General features: G+C 39.5%; 1 protein-coding gene across 2 annotated transcripts in view; it reads left to right on the forward strand.

Moving 5' to 3' along the window:
• KAT6A (lysine acetyltransferase 6A) overlaps positions 1-16773 on the forward strand; it is a 118365-nt gene that overhangs the window by 52594 nt on the left and 48998 nt on the right. For both annotated transcript variants that reach the window (XM_055123661.1, XM_055123662.1), the window contains exon 3: positions 14771-14879. In XM_055123661.1, the coding sequence (XP_054979636.1) occupies positions 14771-14879 (109 nt within the window). The remainder of the gene's footprint in view (positions 1-14770; positions 14880-16773) is intronic.

Below are 16773 nucleotides of genomic sequence, written 5' to 3' on the forward strand. Positions count from 1 at the left end.
GTTGTTCTGATTTGCATTTTCTTAATGATTAGTGATGTAGAGCATTTTTTCATGTGTCTTTTGGCTATTTGTATTTCTTCATTTGTATCTCTTATCCCCATTTTTTGATGGGTTTGGATCTTTTTCTTTTAAAGTTCTATAGTGCCTTATATATCTTTGATATTAACCCCTTATCAGGTGGGTGTTAAGTAATTCTTTCCATTCTGTGCAATGTCTTTTTATCCTGGTCATCATTTCCTTTGAGGTGCAGAAGCTTCTTAGTTTGATGTAATCCCATTTTTTTATCTTTACTTCAGTTTTCTTGGTCAGTGGTGTTTCATTCTCCAAGATGTAGCTTCAATGTCTTGGAGAGTTCTGCCTATGTTTTCCTCTGTGTACCTATAGATTCAGGTTTAATATCAAGGGCTCTAATCTATTTTTACAGACTTTTGTGCATGGTATTAGAAAGAGGTCTTTCATTTTTTGGCATGTCTTTCCGGTTTTCCCAGCACCATTTGTTGAAGAGGCTTTTTTTGCTCTACTTCATATTGTTTAATCCTTTATTGAAGATGTATTGGAATGTATATCTGAGGGAACCCTGACTCTTTACCACTTTTTCACTACCTTTTTTGCTGTGTTTCACATGACCTTTTCTCTACTTGCATTCCAGTGGTGTCTTTTTATAACCCACTAGTTCTAAGGGGATTGAGGCCCCACCTTGTGACCTCATTTAGTTAATTACCTGCTTGAAAGCCCTATTTCTGCATACTAGCAAATTAAGGATTATTACTTAAACATATGAAATCTGGTTCATTCCACTGGGCTGAAGCTAGATATGCTGATTTATGTTGCTCTTATATAACATTTGAATCAGGAATCAGGAAAATAGAAGCCATGAGAGTAGGTAGGATGGGGGAACTCACTGTTAGAGAATTGAAACGCAAAATTGGAGCAGTGAAGTGATGCAGTGATAACTTCCTGAGGCAACTGTCTTCTCAAGGGTTGGGAACAATAGAGATTTGAATGCTTAGAACCTAGAAGCTTAGAGGAAGGGGACTATGGAGCTGGGATTCAGGTATAATTCAGGTATATAAGGAAGTCATACTATCTAGTTGCTTTGCAGAGTCTGGGGAGGTCCCTACCAAGTTGGAATGCAGATCTCCCAAGAGGATGCACACTGCCTTGCCATTGTTACTTCGGAAGGAGCTGACTAGATTGCTGGTGAGAATTGGAGGAGTGTTGATGGCTGGGGCTGGGTCCTGGCAGAAACAAAACAGATTAGAGTAAGGCCATACTTTCATCATCTTTACTTTTTAGTCTTCCTCCCTGTTGAACCTGACAGGAGTAGAAATGAAATGTACATTCTGAGCACAGGCAGCATCACAAAGGTGAGTAAGGGAGAGCTTGGAATTTAGAGACACCATAACTGGCACATATTTTTGTAGCAATACAACTTTGAAAGCTTCATTTGGGCAGTATGTATCATAGAAAAGTAACATTCTTAGAGATGTGCAACTTTAGATCCAGCTGATTCCTTCTCCTCCTCCTCCTCCCCCATAAGTTTTGTTATTGTGGATCTGGTTGTCAGTATAGGAGCTCAACCCCTCTCTCACTGGGCCTTATCCCTGGCTCTGACCCAGCAGTTCTAGTCAAGAAATGTATTCTAAGGAAAGAATCTAAAATGTGAGCAAACATTTATGTACAAGGATGTTTGGCTATAGTATTGAATATAACAATAAGTAATTAATATGTTGGCCAGTCTAGGATTGGTTGAATTATGTTACAACATGTAGTAAAATGTAATTTCTGAGGCCTTCTTCATTGCACTTGGGTGCATTCTCTTCTGCTTCGTGGAGAACCCACTTTGAGCTCTTCTTTTTAATTACTAAAAAATTGCTTAATATAAAAATACTATTTTTAATATAAACCATGGGTTATCAAGATTTTCATTACAGCATGGTAGCAGGATTTTTCTTGGTGGGGAGAGTGGTCTTCCAAGCAGCACTCTGAAAGCTTAGACGCCCCACCGGTGATTCTTGGCCTAACCAGGTTGATAGTTCAATGTAAGGTTTCAGACATGCACTGCTGTAATACCAGGGCCACTCTGGTGGTGGTGTGGGCTTACAGAACCATACTTGGTGGTGCTTACGGACCTCTAGGGCTGCACCCAGAAGTGCTTGGGGGGACCTTGTGCTGGAAATTGAACCTGGATCAGGGCATGGCTGTTGGTGACATGCTGTCTCCTTGCCGCAGAAGTACAATTTTTTTAATTAAATTTTATTGATTTACTGGTGGTTTACAATATTGTGCAAGTTTTTGTGGTACAGCCAGATCTTCATGACCCTATGTATATACCTACACCCACTGTCATTTATTCTAGTGGAAACAATTGAGAACTGGAAATTACACAGATTTTAAAAGCCCTTTGATCTTTTTGACTGTAGAGATTTGTTAATAGCGACCTCTTTGTCCACTTTTCGACCTTTTTCATTCTCCCTTTCTTCCGCACTAGGGACGTAGACTTCACAGTGTACACGACTTCCAAGTCACATTGTAGACATAAGGGATTAAACTCAGGACTGTATGTTTGTCCTGGGTGCTTTCTAAGTCACTGAACCATCTGCGGAATCTTTTCTCACTGGGAATTCCTAACAGCATGATTTCGAGAATCATCTCAGCAAGTGTAGGTAGCATCATGATTTGAACTCAAGACAGTGTGCTGGCCAGACAAGTTTCTTAAACCATTGAGTCGTGTCCTGGGCATTCTCCACATTTTTTGACACAGTATTTTTTGAATTTCTTGGGCAGAACAGTTTTGCCTTACTTGTTTACAAAGACACTGATGTGTTAGGCTGAAACAAAGATCTTTTAAAACCTTTTTAGTTATATTTAGGAATCTGTTGAAGTTTCTACATTTTTTTTCCTCCTCAATCACTCAAGAATGGAGTAAAAAGGGTAAAAAGATTTCATTTCTTTTTTATTTTTATTTTTCTGGTTTTGGGGCTACCTCCAGCAATGCTCAGGTGTTACTCCTGGCTCAGTGTTTAGAAATCACTACTGGTGGTGCTCGGAAGACTATGTGGGATGGTCAAACCCGGTGTTGGTTGCATGCAAGGCAAATATCCTACTTGCGTACTTTCTCCAGTCCTAATTTTAATTTTTTTTTCTTTTTGGGTCATACCCAGCATTGCACAGGGGTTTCTCCTGCTCATGCACGCAGGAATTACTCCTGGTGATGCTTGGGGAACCATATGGGATGGTGGGAATCGAACCTGGGTCGGCTGTGTGCAAGGCAAACACCCTATTGCTCAAGCCCGTTTTAATTTCTTCTTGCTCCTTTTTGAAGAAGGTACAAGAACATCTGGTTTATTTTTAAATATGTTAAGTTTAATCCTGCTACACAATAGTAAGTGAATTCATCACCTAAAAATTAAAAACAACTTTTTTAAAATAAAAAACAAAAGTCATATTTCTTTTATATATTGTTTATTAAGGCTTTTAAGTGAGCTGAAGCATTTATAGGATTAAATTTAGAGTCAGACTATCTTCCTGACTTTGAATACCACTTTAATCACTTTATTTGCCTTGGCACTAACCATTTACTTTTGACCATGATTTTTTTGTTTGTTTTTGGTTTGGGGGCCACACCTGGTAGTGTTCAGGTCTTACTCCTGGCTCTGTGCTCAGGGATCACACCTGGTGATGCCTGGGGGACCATATGCAATGCTGGGAAAGGGATGATTGTGTGCAGGACAAGCACCTTAACTATTGTCCGAAGCCCAGTTATTTATTTATTTATTTATTTATTTATTTATGGAGGAGGGGTTTGTGCCTGGTTGTGCTCAGGGCTTATTCCTGGCTCTGTGCTCAGGGATCATTCCTGGCAGTGCTCAGAGAATCATATAATGTACTGGGGATTGAACCAGGGCCAGCTGTATTCAAGGCAAGTACCTTATCTTCTGTGCTTGCTCTCTGGCCCCTGTAGCCCATTTTTTTAAAGAACGTATCAGATCATCATCATCATCATTATCATCCTGTTGAGCATCGATTTTCTCGAGCGGTCTCAGTAACGGCTCAATTGGTCCTAGCCCTGAGAGATTTTAGAAGCCTCGCTTTACTCGTTCTTCCCAATAGTGCTGCATTGGAGGTTCTTTCAGGGTCAGAGGAATGAGACCCATCATTATTACTGGTTTTGGCATATGAATATGCCATGGCGAGTTTGCTAGACTCTCCCATGCAGGCAGGAAGCACTCGGTAGCTTGCCAGCTTCTCCGAGAGGGAGAACTGGGCTATAAGCTTATCAGATATGCATCAGTTATCATTTTTGGTAGGTTTTGAGGAAGTAATATTCTTTGACATTTTCTTTTTTTTTTCCTTTTTGGGTTACACCTGGCGATGCTCAGGGGTTACTCCTGGCTCTGCACTCAGAAATTATCCCTGGCAGTGCTCAGGGGACCATATGGGATGCTGGGAATCGAACCCAGGTCAGCCACGTTGCAAGGCAAATGCCCTACCCACCATGCTATGGCTCCAGATTCTCTTTGACATTTTCTTGAAGTATTAACCTATCTTAGAACTTAGTTTGCCCAGAGATGTATGAAATTCAGTCTTTTAAAAATGTAATAAACATGGGCTGGTCCGAGTGCAGTGGTGTTTACAATTAATTGATCACAGCCAATTACAGATTTCTTTGTTCCTTCTCCACTCCCACTGCTTCACTTGACCAGCCTAAAAAAAAAAGTAATAAACATGGAATGTTTATTGAGCATCTTGCTTGTTTTAAACCATTATTTTAATTTTAATTTTTAATTTAGGCACCGTGATTTACAAAGTTATTCATAATTGAGCTTTTAGGTATACAAGTTTTTAACATCAGTTCCATTACCAGTGCCAGCTTCCCTTCACCACTCTCCCATTTACCTGTCTGCCCCCAGCCTGCCTCTCTTCAGGCAGATTTCTTAGTTTGGTTATTTGAGTTTGGATCTCATGCTTTTAGTTTTGTTGCTTCTATGGTTTGTTTTAAGCATTATTTTAGAAAGTATTCTTGCTCTTTTGCTCATGTACCGCTGAAGAGTTTAATTTTTTTTATAATTAATTTATTTTTAATTAGTCACCGTGAGGGTACAGTTACAGATTTATACATTTTTGTGCTCATGTTTCCCTCATATAATTTTTTTGACACAAGTAATGTGTTTAAAAATGTGTGGTAAATGTCTTTGTGTAGAAACTTTTTAAAGAAACTTTTAAAAATCTTTTTTTTGGGGGGGAAGGGGGTGTCACACCAGCAGTGCTCAGGGGTTTGGGCCTGGCTGTCCACTCAGGAATTTCTCCTGGCAGTGCTTGGAGGACCTTATGGGATGCTGAGGATCAAATTCAGGTCAGCTGCATGCAAGGCAAAAACACCCCTCTGTATCCTGTACTCTGGCCCCACTTTAAAAAATCTTAACTGTAAATGAATACCATGTATAGAAAATCTGGTTGTTGACAGCATTTTAGTACTTTGTTTTGGGGTATGTTTAAATATGGTAGTTAAACTTCTTTGGTTCTTTTTCTGTCATTCCTGGCAGTGCTGAGGAACTACTATTTCCTATCAATGCTCAGGGGTCATTCCTGGTAGTGCTCAGGAGACCATGTGATGTCAGAGATCAAAGTATACACTGTATTGAGCCTTCCTTCTGGCCCTCAATCAGTAACTCTGAAAGAGATCAACTTTGAAGGATAAAATTTTTTGAGGGTTGTAGAAAACCAGCATTCCTTTTAGATTTCATTGATATCCCTATAACTACCACCATTTAAACCTCACAGTAATTTTTAAGAGAGGCATTTTGTATCATTTTTATACCAAAGAGGTTTATTAGCTTGGCTAAATTGATACCATAACTGGCAGAAGCATTTTACTCTTTAGTTCTACTGAGCTGGAGTCGTTATACCTCTCTCCAAGATCTCTTAAAATCTAATGTATACAGGTTTTCAGATACAAAGGAACATAATCTGGAGAGAATATAACAGGGTCTCCGAGAAGTAAAATTGGGGGTAGAGGAAGATTATGTGAGAAAAGCGGAGGGATTATAGTGGAGGATTGAATAACAGTCTATAGAAGTTGGTTGTTGGGATATGTCGTTTGAGTCGAGCAATGAACAGGATAAGTATAAAATGTTTGGGGCCAAGAGATATCTCAAAGCGAGGGTTGGAGCGATAGCACAGCGGGTAGGGCGTTTGCCTTGCACGTGACCTACCCAAGTTACATTGGCAGCATCCCATATGGTTCCCCGAGCACCACCAGGAGTGATTCCTGAGTGCAGAGCCAGAAGTCCAGCCCTGAGCATCAATGGGTGTGACCCAAACAGCAAAAAAAAAAAAAAAAAAGTTGTTACAGTATCTTGGCAGATAATTGTCTTATCTAAACATTTAATTTTTATATAGAAAAGTATATATTGAAGTTGATCATTTCTGATGTGGCGCCAAGTTTAGCCCCTCATTGCTATGTTCCTTCACCTCTCAAGTTCAGCTGGATGTAGCCCTGGTGGCCTTTAGAGAAATTCTAGGTGTTGCTCCTATTTTAAACAATGTTTAATATCTATATAATGCTAAAATATTTAAAGAGATTAAATCTATTTCAAGTATAGTTCTTCTGAAGATTACTAAATCTGGAAGGAGTAGCAGGCTTTGAGTAACAGATTAACCTATTTGGCACTAAGCACGATTTTGTTGTATTTTCATTTCAACAGATGCTTGCTTTGTGCTTATTGTGTGTAGAACACTATTGAGGTGAGTTAAGAGGTGAAGGGTGATTTCTGCTTCTCTAGGATTGCTGTTCTAGGAAAACCAATGAAGAAAATTTCAATTCTAAACTGATGAAAGGTTTCAGGAGGAGCAGAATTCATCAAGGCTCATTAATGAAACCATTGAAAAACTTGTAAACTGAGAGAATTGTCCTTTGCTGGAAGAGAATTTTTTTTCCCAACAAAGTATAAATGCGTTCCCCCCAAAATGATTAATTTCCTGAAGTAAACTCGTTAGGTTATCCTGTTTCCTTATTGTGAATAAATGGACAAATAACTCTCATGTGTTTTTGCTAGGAATTGAATGCAGGTCAGCTGTGTGTTGACCTGGGTTGCCTGTGTGCACGACTAGTGCCCTACTCACTGTACTTACCTCAGTGGATTTTGTTTCCTGTTTACTGACATTTCAAGGAGTTTTGAGGGCCTGGTGAAAGAACTCAGTGGACTTAACACATGCTTGAGGCCTGTTGTTGAGCCTGGCCCTACATGTTCCCCTGAGCACTTTTAGGAATGGCCCCTGAACAGAGCTCCTGTGGTACCTTGCCCCTATTCAAGAAGAAAGGATTCTAAAAGCTCTTTTAGAAAATGTATTGTGTGTTCTCAAATTTTTGTTCCATAGTAATGATCACCAAATGGTAGTAATCAGACTTCTTATGCTTTGGATAGTAATTTGAAAATGTCGCAAGATTTGGTTTCTTCTTTTTAGTCATCAAAAATCATTTTCTTTTCCCTCACTTGGCCATGCCTAAGAACTATTCATTTAGATCAGACCCAGCAGTGCTCAGGGCTTTCTCTTGGCTCTATCCTGAATAGTGCTCAGGGAGCCATATATGGTGCCAGGAATCAAAAGTGGATTGGCTGCATGCTAGACAAATGCTCACTCCTGGCAGGGGGTCATATATGGTGCCAGGGATTAAAAGTGGATTGGCTGCATGCTAGGCAAATGCTCTACATCCTCTCTGTCTCTCTGGCCCTCAATCTTCTATTTTTTAGATCTACAATTTACTTCTCTTTGTCCTGTGGGTATTATGTATAATAGAGCTATTTTTTAGGTTTAATTTGTATAATAGACTGTTTTGGCATTAGGTAACATAATAAATGGTATCTCAACTGAAAAGTACTTAAGTTTTAAGTTCTTTAAAATAAATGCACACTTAAAGATAATTTGTAGTTAAATAATATAATTAATTGTGGGAGAAGAAAGTGGCAATATAGATACTTTGGTAACACTAACAGAAATCTAAATGAAGGGCCTGGGATATGATTCAAAGTGTTAAATCATATGCCTAGCATGTGTGAGGTCCTGAGTTTGATCCCCAACAACATATAACTTCTGGAAACTGTTGAGCGCAGACTTAGTTGTCTGTGAGCACCTCCAGCCTAAACACTAAAATGTCAACCTTTTCTACACACTCAGAATTGCTGAGAGTTGCCTCAGACCACGGACCATCACTAGGTCCAACACTATTTTTTCCCCATCAGTATGGTAGACAAGACTGTTACTTGAAGCTTTGTAAGTTAAAAGGTAGTGAAGGGTTGGAGAGATAATTGGGCAGGCCTCCTGTCTTGTAACTGACCAGGTTTAATCCCTGGCATATGGTCCCTGAACCCTGGAGTACGATGGTTGTGCACCCCTCAGCCACTCCAAAGAAGGTGAAGTTAGGTGGAGAGATTGAGAGGTGCTTGTGATCGTTTTTACAAGCCAAGAACTGATCAGTACATGGTGGTCAGAAAGGTAGTTAAAACTACATAGTACTTGTTTGGTAGTTTTGAATTACTAAACTTGAGCCTTACACAAAAATTAGTAAGGATGAGCACTTCTTTACTATAACTGAATCAGAAGGTAACCAAAGCAGGGGCTGGAGCAGTAGTTCAGTGGGTAGGATGATGCCTTGCCTACACAGCTGACCTGGGTTTGATACCTGGCACCCTATATGGTCTCCCAACTCTCCAGGAGTTATGGGTAGGTAAGCCCTGAACCAGGAGCCAGAAGTAAAGCCATTGCAGGATATGATCCCAAAACTTAATAATAAAAGGTAACCAAGGTAGAGAATAAAATGTTGATAAAATTTATTAGCCATAATTTGTTGTTCACCATATCACTCTATCACTATCATCTCATTGTTCATCGATTTGCTCGAGCGGGCGCCAGTAATGTCTCCATTCATCTCTGTCGCGTGCTAGTGTAGCCCGATGGTGTATTGGGGGCTCTTTCAGGATCAGGAGAGTGAGGACCATCGTTATTACTGTTTTTGGCATATTGAGTATGCCACAAATAGCTTGCCAGGCTCTGCTGTGCGGGCAGGATACTCTCGGTAGCTTGCTGGGCTCTCCGAGAGGGACGGAGGCTTTTGTGGCAGCTTTTAATCGCCTTTACAGGTGTTCCCAGTCTACCGAATGTAAGCTTTTGGTTAACTGGCATGTTGTAACAATCTGCACACTGACAAACATGCACCTGCCTGTGTCTCTGGGCAGCACCTGGGATATCTGCGGCCTCATGTTCATCTCCTTGAGGCTGATGGAGTGTGCCTGGAAGTTGTTGAGCAGCTGGCAGAGCAGGACCCTATCATGGAGGGTCTGTGCTAGGTCGAACACATGTGCCGAGTCCCAGGTCACCTGGTGGTTGGCTGACAGCACCCCATAGTGAATGAGCCACTGCATGCACTGCCGCCACGGCTCGTGTGTCCAACGGTGCTGCGACTAAATTTGTTAGTAACTAATAATTTATCTTTTGGTTGGGTTGCCTCCTAGTCATGCTGGAGTGCTGCCAGGGCCAGCAGTGATCAGGAGGCAGTACATGCATTGCTGGTGATTAAATGCAGCACCCTGAGCATGTTATGCATGCATCCAGACTTTTGTTCTCTTGTCCCTTTTTTCATTTTGTAGGTGGTTAAAGGTCTTCATCTAGGGGACCAGAGTGGGTAGGATCCTTGCCTTGTATATGGTCAACCTGGGTTCAATCCCCAGCGCCCTATATGGTTTCCTGTGCTCCATGAACCCTGAGCTCAGAGCCAGGAATAAGCCTGACTTATTCCTGAGCACCTTTAGATTTCCAGTTGTGGCCCTACAAACAAAACAAAACTCCTTAAGTCTAATCATTGCTCTTAAGTTTCTTATAATAGAGGGAGTTCCATAGTAACAGCAGTAGAGACAGGTTTTCAAAATGAAGACCAAGTTGATTCTCACAGCATGAGTTTTTGCCCAAATACTTAATTTTTGAAAATAGGAAAAATCTATACCACTTACTCTTTTTGTTCTAAGATTCTATGTAGCAAAATGGCTATTTTAAATATTTTTTGGTGTAAAATTCAGTGACATAAGTATATTCTCATTGTTCTGAAGTCAGCACTACTATCTTTAGAACATTTTCATCATCCCAAACTCTACATAGTAAGCAGTAATTTCCTTTTTTCACTTTCCTTTTTGTAACTGCTTTTTAGGGGATGTAGGTGAGTAGGTTTGGATCACATCTGTGGTGGATGTGGTCACTCAGGTATCATTCTTTATAGTCCTGGGTGCAGCCAGGAATCAAACCGGGGTTGCCAGTTTAAGGCAAGTGCCTTAGGCGTTCCCTGTATATTCTGGCCCTTAGAATGTCTTTCACTTTAGTTTTGAAAGAACTAGAAATAATTGTACACAATAGTTTTGTCTGTCAGTGTTTAAAAAAAATAGACAATGAAAAAGATTAGAGTTCCTTCAAACATTATGAAATTGAGAGCACTTACAAATAGATAATAGGCTTCAAAAAATTAAAGATGGACTGGAGAGATACTTCAGTGGGTAAGGCACTTAATTTGTTTTGCATAGCCAGCCTGGGTTTGATTTTTGGTGCCACATGTGGTTCCCTAAGCACAGAGCTGGGATTGAGCCTTGAGTACTGTTGGGGATAGCCCAAAAAACTAAAATAAAGATATCTTTGGGAGGGATGAGAATTGGACTTCAAGATGATAATGAATATCCTAGATAATATGTCTCAATCTCTAGGAAATACCATTATATTTAAGATTTCCTAGATGATAATGTGCAAAAATTATATTCTTTCATGGTATAAACCTATGGTAGTAGAGATCATTGAGCAAGAATATTTACTGTTCGAATTTTTAAATTACCCAACTCATGTTGTGAAACTACTTTATTAGAACATCAACTTTGTTCTTGCCTCAATGCTGCCACCTGGTGATATAATGGACATCTCAGCATGGTGTGTAGGACATGTAAGGTACAAATTATATGCCTCCCTCCTGCTCTCCTGCCACAGATTCCATCCTGCCTTTGAGAAACTGAATGGAATGCATTTTGGCAGCAATCTCTTACTGAGACTATGAAGTTACTTTATGAGTTCATTTTGTAAACATTTGTATATTAATATGTTTGCATGGCTTTATTAGACTCATTTCAACTCATGGTTCTCTCTAAAATGCCATTTATTTTATGTTCTGGTTATAGAGAGTAATTCAGTTAGTATATTTAGTAATACTTGGTGAATGCCAGCTATATATGAGAACTGGTTCTTAGTGGTAAATACATAGTTCACATTGAGTTGGAGGATAAATTATAAACTATATATAAATATGATATTAGTGAAAAGGAAAACCAAGAAAGAGAGATGTTAATTGTTTGGGTTGATGTATACTGAAATGTTAAGTGAAATGATCAAAGCCTTACACAGAAGATAGTTGACTTTGAGTAGAGATTTGAAAATTTGAGTGAAGACAGAAGGATTCCGGCAAATAAATGTAAAGGTTATGTGACTAGAACACCTGACTTATAAAGCAGAAGCAAAAAAGTTGGAGTAGCTTACAAAGAGGCAGAGAGCAACTGGAGATGAGGTAAGAGATGTAATTGGTGGTGATAGTGGTGGTGGTAAGTGGACCACAAATCACATAGACCTTGTAGTGTTCTGAGATGCAAGTGGTAGACTGGATATGGGTTTGGGACAGCGCAGTGACGTGTTCTGATTTAATAGCTTCACTTTGTCCAATGTGTTTAAAGTGTTTAAACAATACTTGTTATAAGGGCTTTTTTTTTCTTGTTTGATTAGCTATAAGAACATGTTTACCTTTAAAGGACTAAGATTGGACAGATCTGGGAACAGTGATTTTATGACAATATGTAATTATAATGATATCTCTTCACAAATTGTTATTTTATCCTTGTAATACAGGATAATTGAAAGTAGTTTGTTGTGTTTTATTTGAAAAATATTATAAGTACCTCTTATGTTTGAATCTTACCATGAACTCATTGTTTTAGATTTTACTCATTGATTTTTGTTCTCTTTAATATTTTGAAAATGAAAGTGATCTGGAGTTATAATTGTTTATGCTCAGCAATATACTTAGACATAATAAAAAGTCATGATACACTTTTAGCAGTGCTATTATATTAGAGAAAATCTCATAGCTTTTGTTAAAATTACTACTTAAATCTTTCCTTTTCTTTTCTTGTCTTTTTGTTTTGTTTTTTGTGCCCCACCTAGTAGTGCTCAGCTTACTTCTGCCTCTGTACTCAGGGATCACTCCTGGTAGTGCTCAGGGGACCATATGTGGTGTCGAGTTGATTGTGCATACAACACAAGCACCCTACCAGTTTCTTTTTTATACCATAGACATCAGAGTGTTTAAACTCAAGTATTAGTTGCTATTTGGGGGAATAACTAGCAAAGTGTTTCGTGTAGTCTTAAGACTTAACTGGGATCATTTGGTAAGTACCAAAATAATTGAGTTAAACTGTACAGCTGTCAGTAACCAGGCAGCCCGTTTGTCTATAAACAGTGTTTCTCAGCCTTTTTCCTTACTGTGTCTCATTTGTCCTGTTGCCCCTCTTGGGGAAATATAATTTTTGAATTCAGGTCTGATATTGAGGTCTGTAATCCACTTTGAGTTGACTTGTGTACGTGGTGTAAGATAGTATTTCACTTGTGGTTAACCAGTTTTAAACACCATTTGTTGAAGAGGTTTTTCTTAGCAACACTTCATATTCAACGATTTTGTCCTTATGCCCGAGGATCTGTCTCTGTGCTCTTATTTCTATTCCATTGGCTTGAGTCTGTCTTTATTCCAGTGCCCCACTGTCTTCATTGCTATAATTTTAGAGTATAATGTAAAGTTGGAGAATGAAAGCATAGGAATGTCCTAGCTCCACAACTAATCTCAAAAACAAAGTCAAGCAGCTAAATTGTTTCTGGCGAACTGATCTCAGGGCTGAGAACTTGGAGGCCTTCTCAGAATGGGGGTGGGCAGATTTCCTCCCACACCTTTGCCACCACAAGACACAACCGCTCCGATCCACACCCACCATCTTTCAGCAACGGTCCTGCTCTACAACTAATCTTAAAAAGAACACAATGTTGCTGAATTGTCCCAGGTAGATTGGTCTGGGCTGAGAACTCAAGGGCCTTCTTGGAATGTGGGTAGGCGTATTCCCCTTTCCCCTGCCAAAAGGCCCAGCAGCTCACACCCACGCCCCAAATCTTCCAGCATAGAAACAGCCGCAATATCACATTGACTTATGTGTATACTAAACTGCCCTTACATTCCAAGGGTATATTTTACTTGGTCATGATATACAATGTATTTGTATTGTTGGATTCTTTTTTAGAGATGTCTTCCATCTGTTTCAGGTATAGCATAATGTTTGCCTCATAGAAATTGTTTGGAAGGATTTCTGAAAAGTTTAGGTTTAAACCTGATATTAACTATTATTATTTATTGGATTTCTAAGTTTAAGTCTTCTCAATTTTTCTTCTGCAGTTATAATTGGAATTTATCTCATCCACCTGGAGAGAACATTTATTGTTGCTCTCATAGTACTTATGTGCACTTATTTATTTATATGCATTTTACCACTCATTGTTATATCATGAATTTTAAGGGCCAATAATGAAGCTTCTTTCATTTCATTCAGTTGGAAAAAAATTTCATGTTTTTGTTTGGGGGCACACGAAACAGTGCTCAGGGCCTACTCCTGGCTCTGTTTTTAGGGATCATCACTGGCAGTGCTTCATGGGATTGAACTGGAGTTGGTTGCATGTAAAGGGACCACCTAAACTCCTGTACTGTCTCTTTGGCCCTCAAATGCATTTTTATTTCTTTTGTATTTTGGGTCACTCTGGGCATTGCTCAGGACTTACTCTTGGCTCTGAGCTCAGGGATCAGTCCTGGCAGGCTCAAGAGATCAGATGGGATTGAACCTTGGTTGGCCCCCTATAAGACACACACCCTACCCACTGTACTGTTGCTCCAGCCTCATCAATTGCATATTAAAACATTTAGGCACTTGAGCTGGGGAGATAGCTCAAATAATCTAGAGGATCCCCACACTACAGTACGTCACCCTGATTGCCTCTAGCAACATTGGGTTTGAGCAGTGAACTGTCCTTCTCGTTGGGGCAGGAGTGGTCAGTCCCCTTGGATTCCCTTGAATATTGCTTGGGAAGTACCTTAAAAAAAAAAGTAGGCCAAGGGTTTCCTTTGTGTAATCCATTCTGTGTCATTTAGATTTAGTTTCTAATTGACTCCATATATTTGGGGTATCACTTCTTGGATTAAAATTGTCATTACAAGTATCATTTGTACGTGCCCAGCTAGAGAAGTCTTTGTTAATGCTTACTATTCGGTTTTAAATTTTGGAAAGTGATACAGTTCTAGGGCTGGAGCAATAGCATAGTGGATAGGGCATTTGCCTTGCACAAGGCCGACCCGGGTTCGATTCCTCTGCCCCTTAAGCCCGGCAAGCTACCGAGAGTATCCCGCCCACACAGCAGAGCCTGGCAAGCTCCCCGTGTAGTATTCGATATGCCAAAAACAGGAACAAGTCTCACAATGGAGACATTACTGGTACCCGCTCGAGCTAATTGATGAGCAGTGGAATGACAGTGATACAGTGATAGAGTGATATAGTTCTAATGCTATTTGTAATTTCACAGGAATTAAAACGTTAATGTTTTTGTGTTAACAGTAAAAGGAAAAAGTACTGCTATTTGAATGAATTCTATTATTTCTTTACAGCCGGTTGCTGAACCTATTCCCATTTGTAGTTTCTGTCTTGGTACAAAAGAACAAAACCGAGAAAAGAAGCCAGAGGAACTCATCTCCTGTGCAGACTGTGGCAACAGTGGTATGTGATGTCCTGTATTTCCTCTGACATGTTACTGGCACAAGGAAAATTATCTTTTGTCTGATGTTGGGAGCATGGGCACATCTCACTCAGCCATGTTCAAAGCTTAAATCCTGGCTCTGTGCTGAAGGATCACTCATGGTGATGTTAAGGGGACCATATGCAGTGCTAGGGATTTGAATCAGGGTTGGCCATATGCAAGCAAGTATCTTAATTTCTGTTTGTTTTCTTTTTTGGCCCAACAGAAATACCTTTTGATGCTTAAGTTTGTATGTTTAATCCTTATGAAAATCTCTTAATTTGATTATGGTGTTAACTAAGGTTAGTGAGCTTCTAGATAAGGGTAGAGTTTAAATGTATACCTGTAGTGTTGTATTCAGTTAATTTAAATCAGATATTATTATTATTACTTTTTAAAAAAAATTTTATTGAATCACCATGTGGAAAGTTACAAAGCATTCAGGCTTAAATCTCAGTTATACAATGGTCGAACACCTATCCCTTCACCAGTGCACAAATTCCACTACCAAGAACCCCAGTATACCTTCCCTCCTATCCCCCCGTCTGTGTAGCTGATAATTTTCACTTTACTTTTTCTTTACTTTGATTACATTCAATATTTCCACAAAAAAACTCACTATTATTGTTGGGAGTTCTCCCCTCAAAATCAGACCTGCTGAAAAGGAAGTATTTGATAATTTGTTTTCCATTGCTAAGAATGAAGAGATATGAGGTTTTGGATTTCTGTATTTTAGTAACTTAAGTCCAGGGAAGTTTCTGCCAGAAATTGCATCATTGCAAGCTCGTACCTCTCTTTATAAGATGGTGGTCGCCACTTCCCCCCCGCCCCCGTAAAGGAAAAGAGGAGAGAGAAAAACCTTTCTCCTCCTGGGGCGGAATGGGGCCGTGGTTTAGTTCACAGTCTAGAGACATTTCTGCAAGAAGCTGCTGGTACCAAAAGTAGTTTAGCTGGCCTCTGGGATCATGATCATCTGGCAACAGAGAGGCTGCACACGAGCAGCCACCCAGGTACATCTCAGCGGAGAGGGGCGCTGGTACCGCCCCCATCCCGAGATCTCACGCGAATCCCCTAAATCATGTATTACTAAGTTAGTTTTTTTATTAGGAAAAAAAAACAGACTCCCTTCAACTTTTATATTTCATTTTTGAACATTATCAAATACAGAAATTTGAAGTTTTTGCCGTTTTTTAAATAATCATTGTATATCTTTCTTAATTTCTGTCTTAGGATTCATAAATAGACCTGGGATGATAACAAATTCTTTTCTTGATAGAAACTTACATATGTCACATTGAGAAGTAGTGTTGACATTCATTGCAAGTTTGTTGAGCACTGAAACTCTGGAATCTAAAAAAAAGATTTTGTGAAGAGCCCTCATTTGTTAATTCCAGAGATATTCTTGCTCTGCATTTCAAGAACTTATAAGGCTATATAGGAAGGTCTTAGTGAATCAGCATCTTTACTTTTTGACTTAAATATCATTAATAATCAGGACTTAGTCCAGAATCTAGAAACATCATTTCAGTGAGGAAACAAACTTAGTAGTGGAATTGGATGTGTGTGAAATTGTTGGGAGGACTGAAGAGGCATTTCAGGATTAATTTGTTTTCTTTTGTTTTGGGGCCCTATCAGTGATGCTCAGATGATGCTTGAGGGACCAAATGGGATATTGGGGATCAAACCTCAGTCAGCCGCATGAAGGCAAGCACCTACACAACTATACCTCTCTGGCCCCTCAGGACTGATTTTTAAGAATCTTTTTTTTGGAATGAAGCATCATTAGACCCTTCAGGGGAGTCACATAGATCGTTCTGTCTGGAAGAGGTGAAAGCAGAAGGCTACTATGGAACTCTTGAGTTCTCTTATTTGTAA

Source organism: Sorex araneus, chromosome 1 (genome assembly GCF_027595985.1).
Source record: "Sorex araneus isolate mSorAra2 chromosome 1, mSorAra2.pri, whole genome shotgun sequence".
NCBI classification, from domain to species: Eukaryota; Metazoa; Chordata; class Mammalia; order Eulipotyphla; family Soricidae; genus Sorex; species Sorex araneus.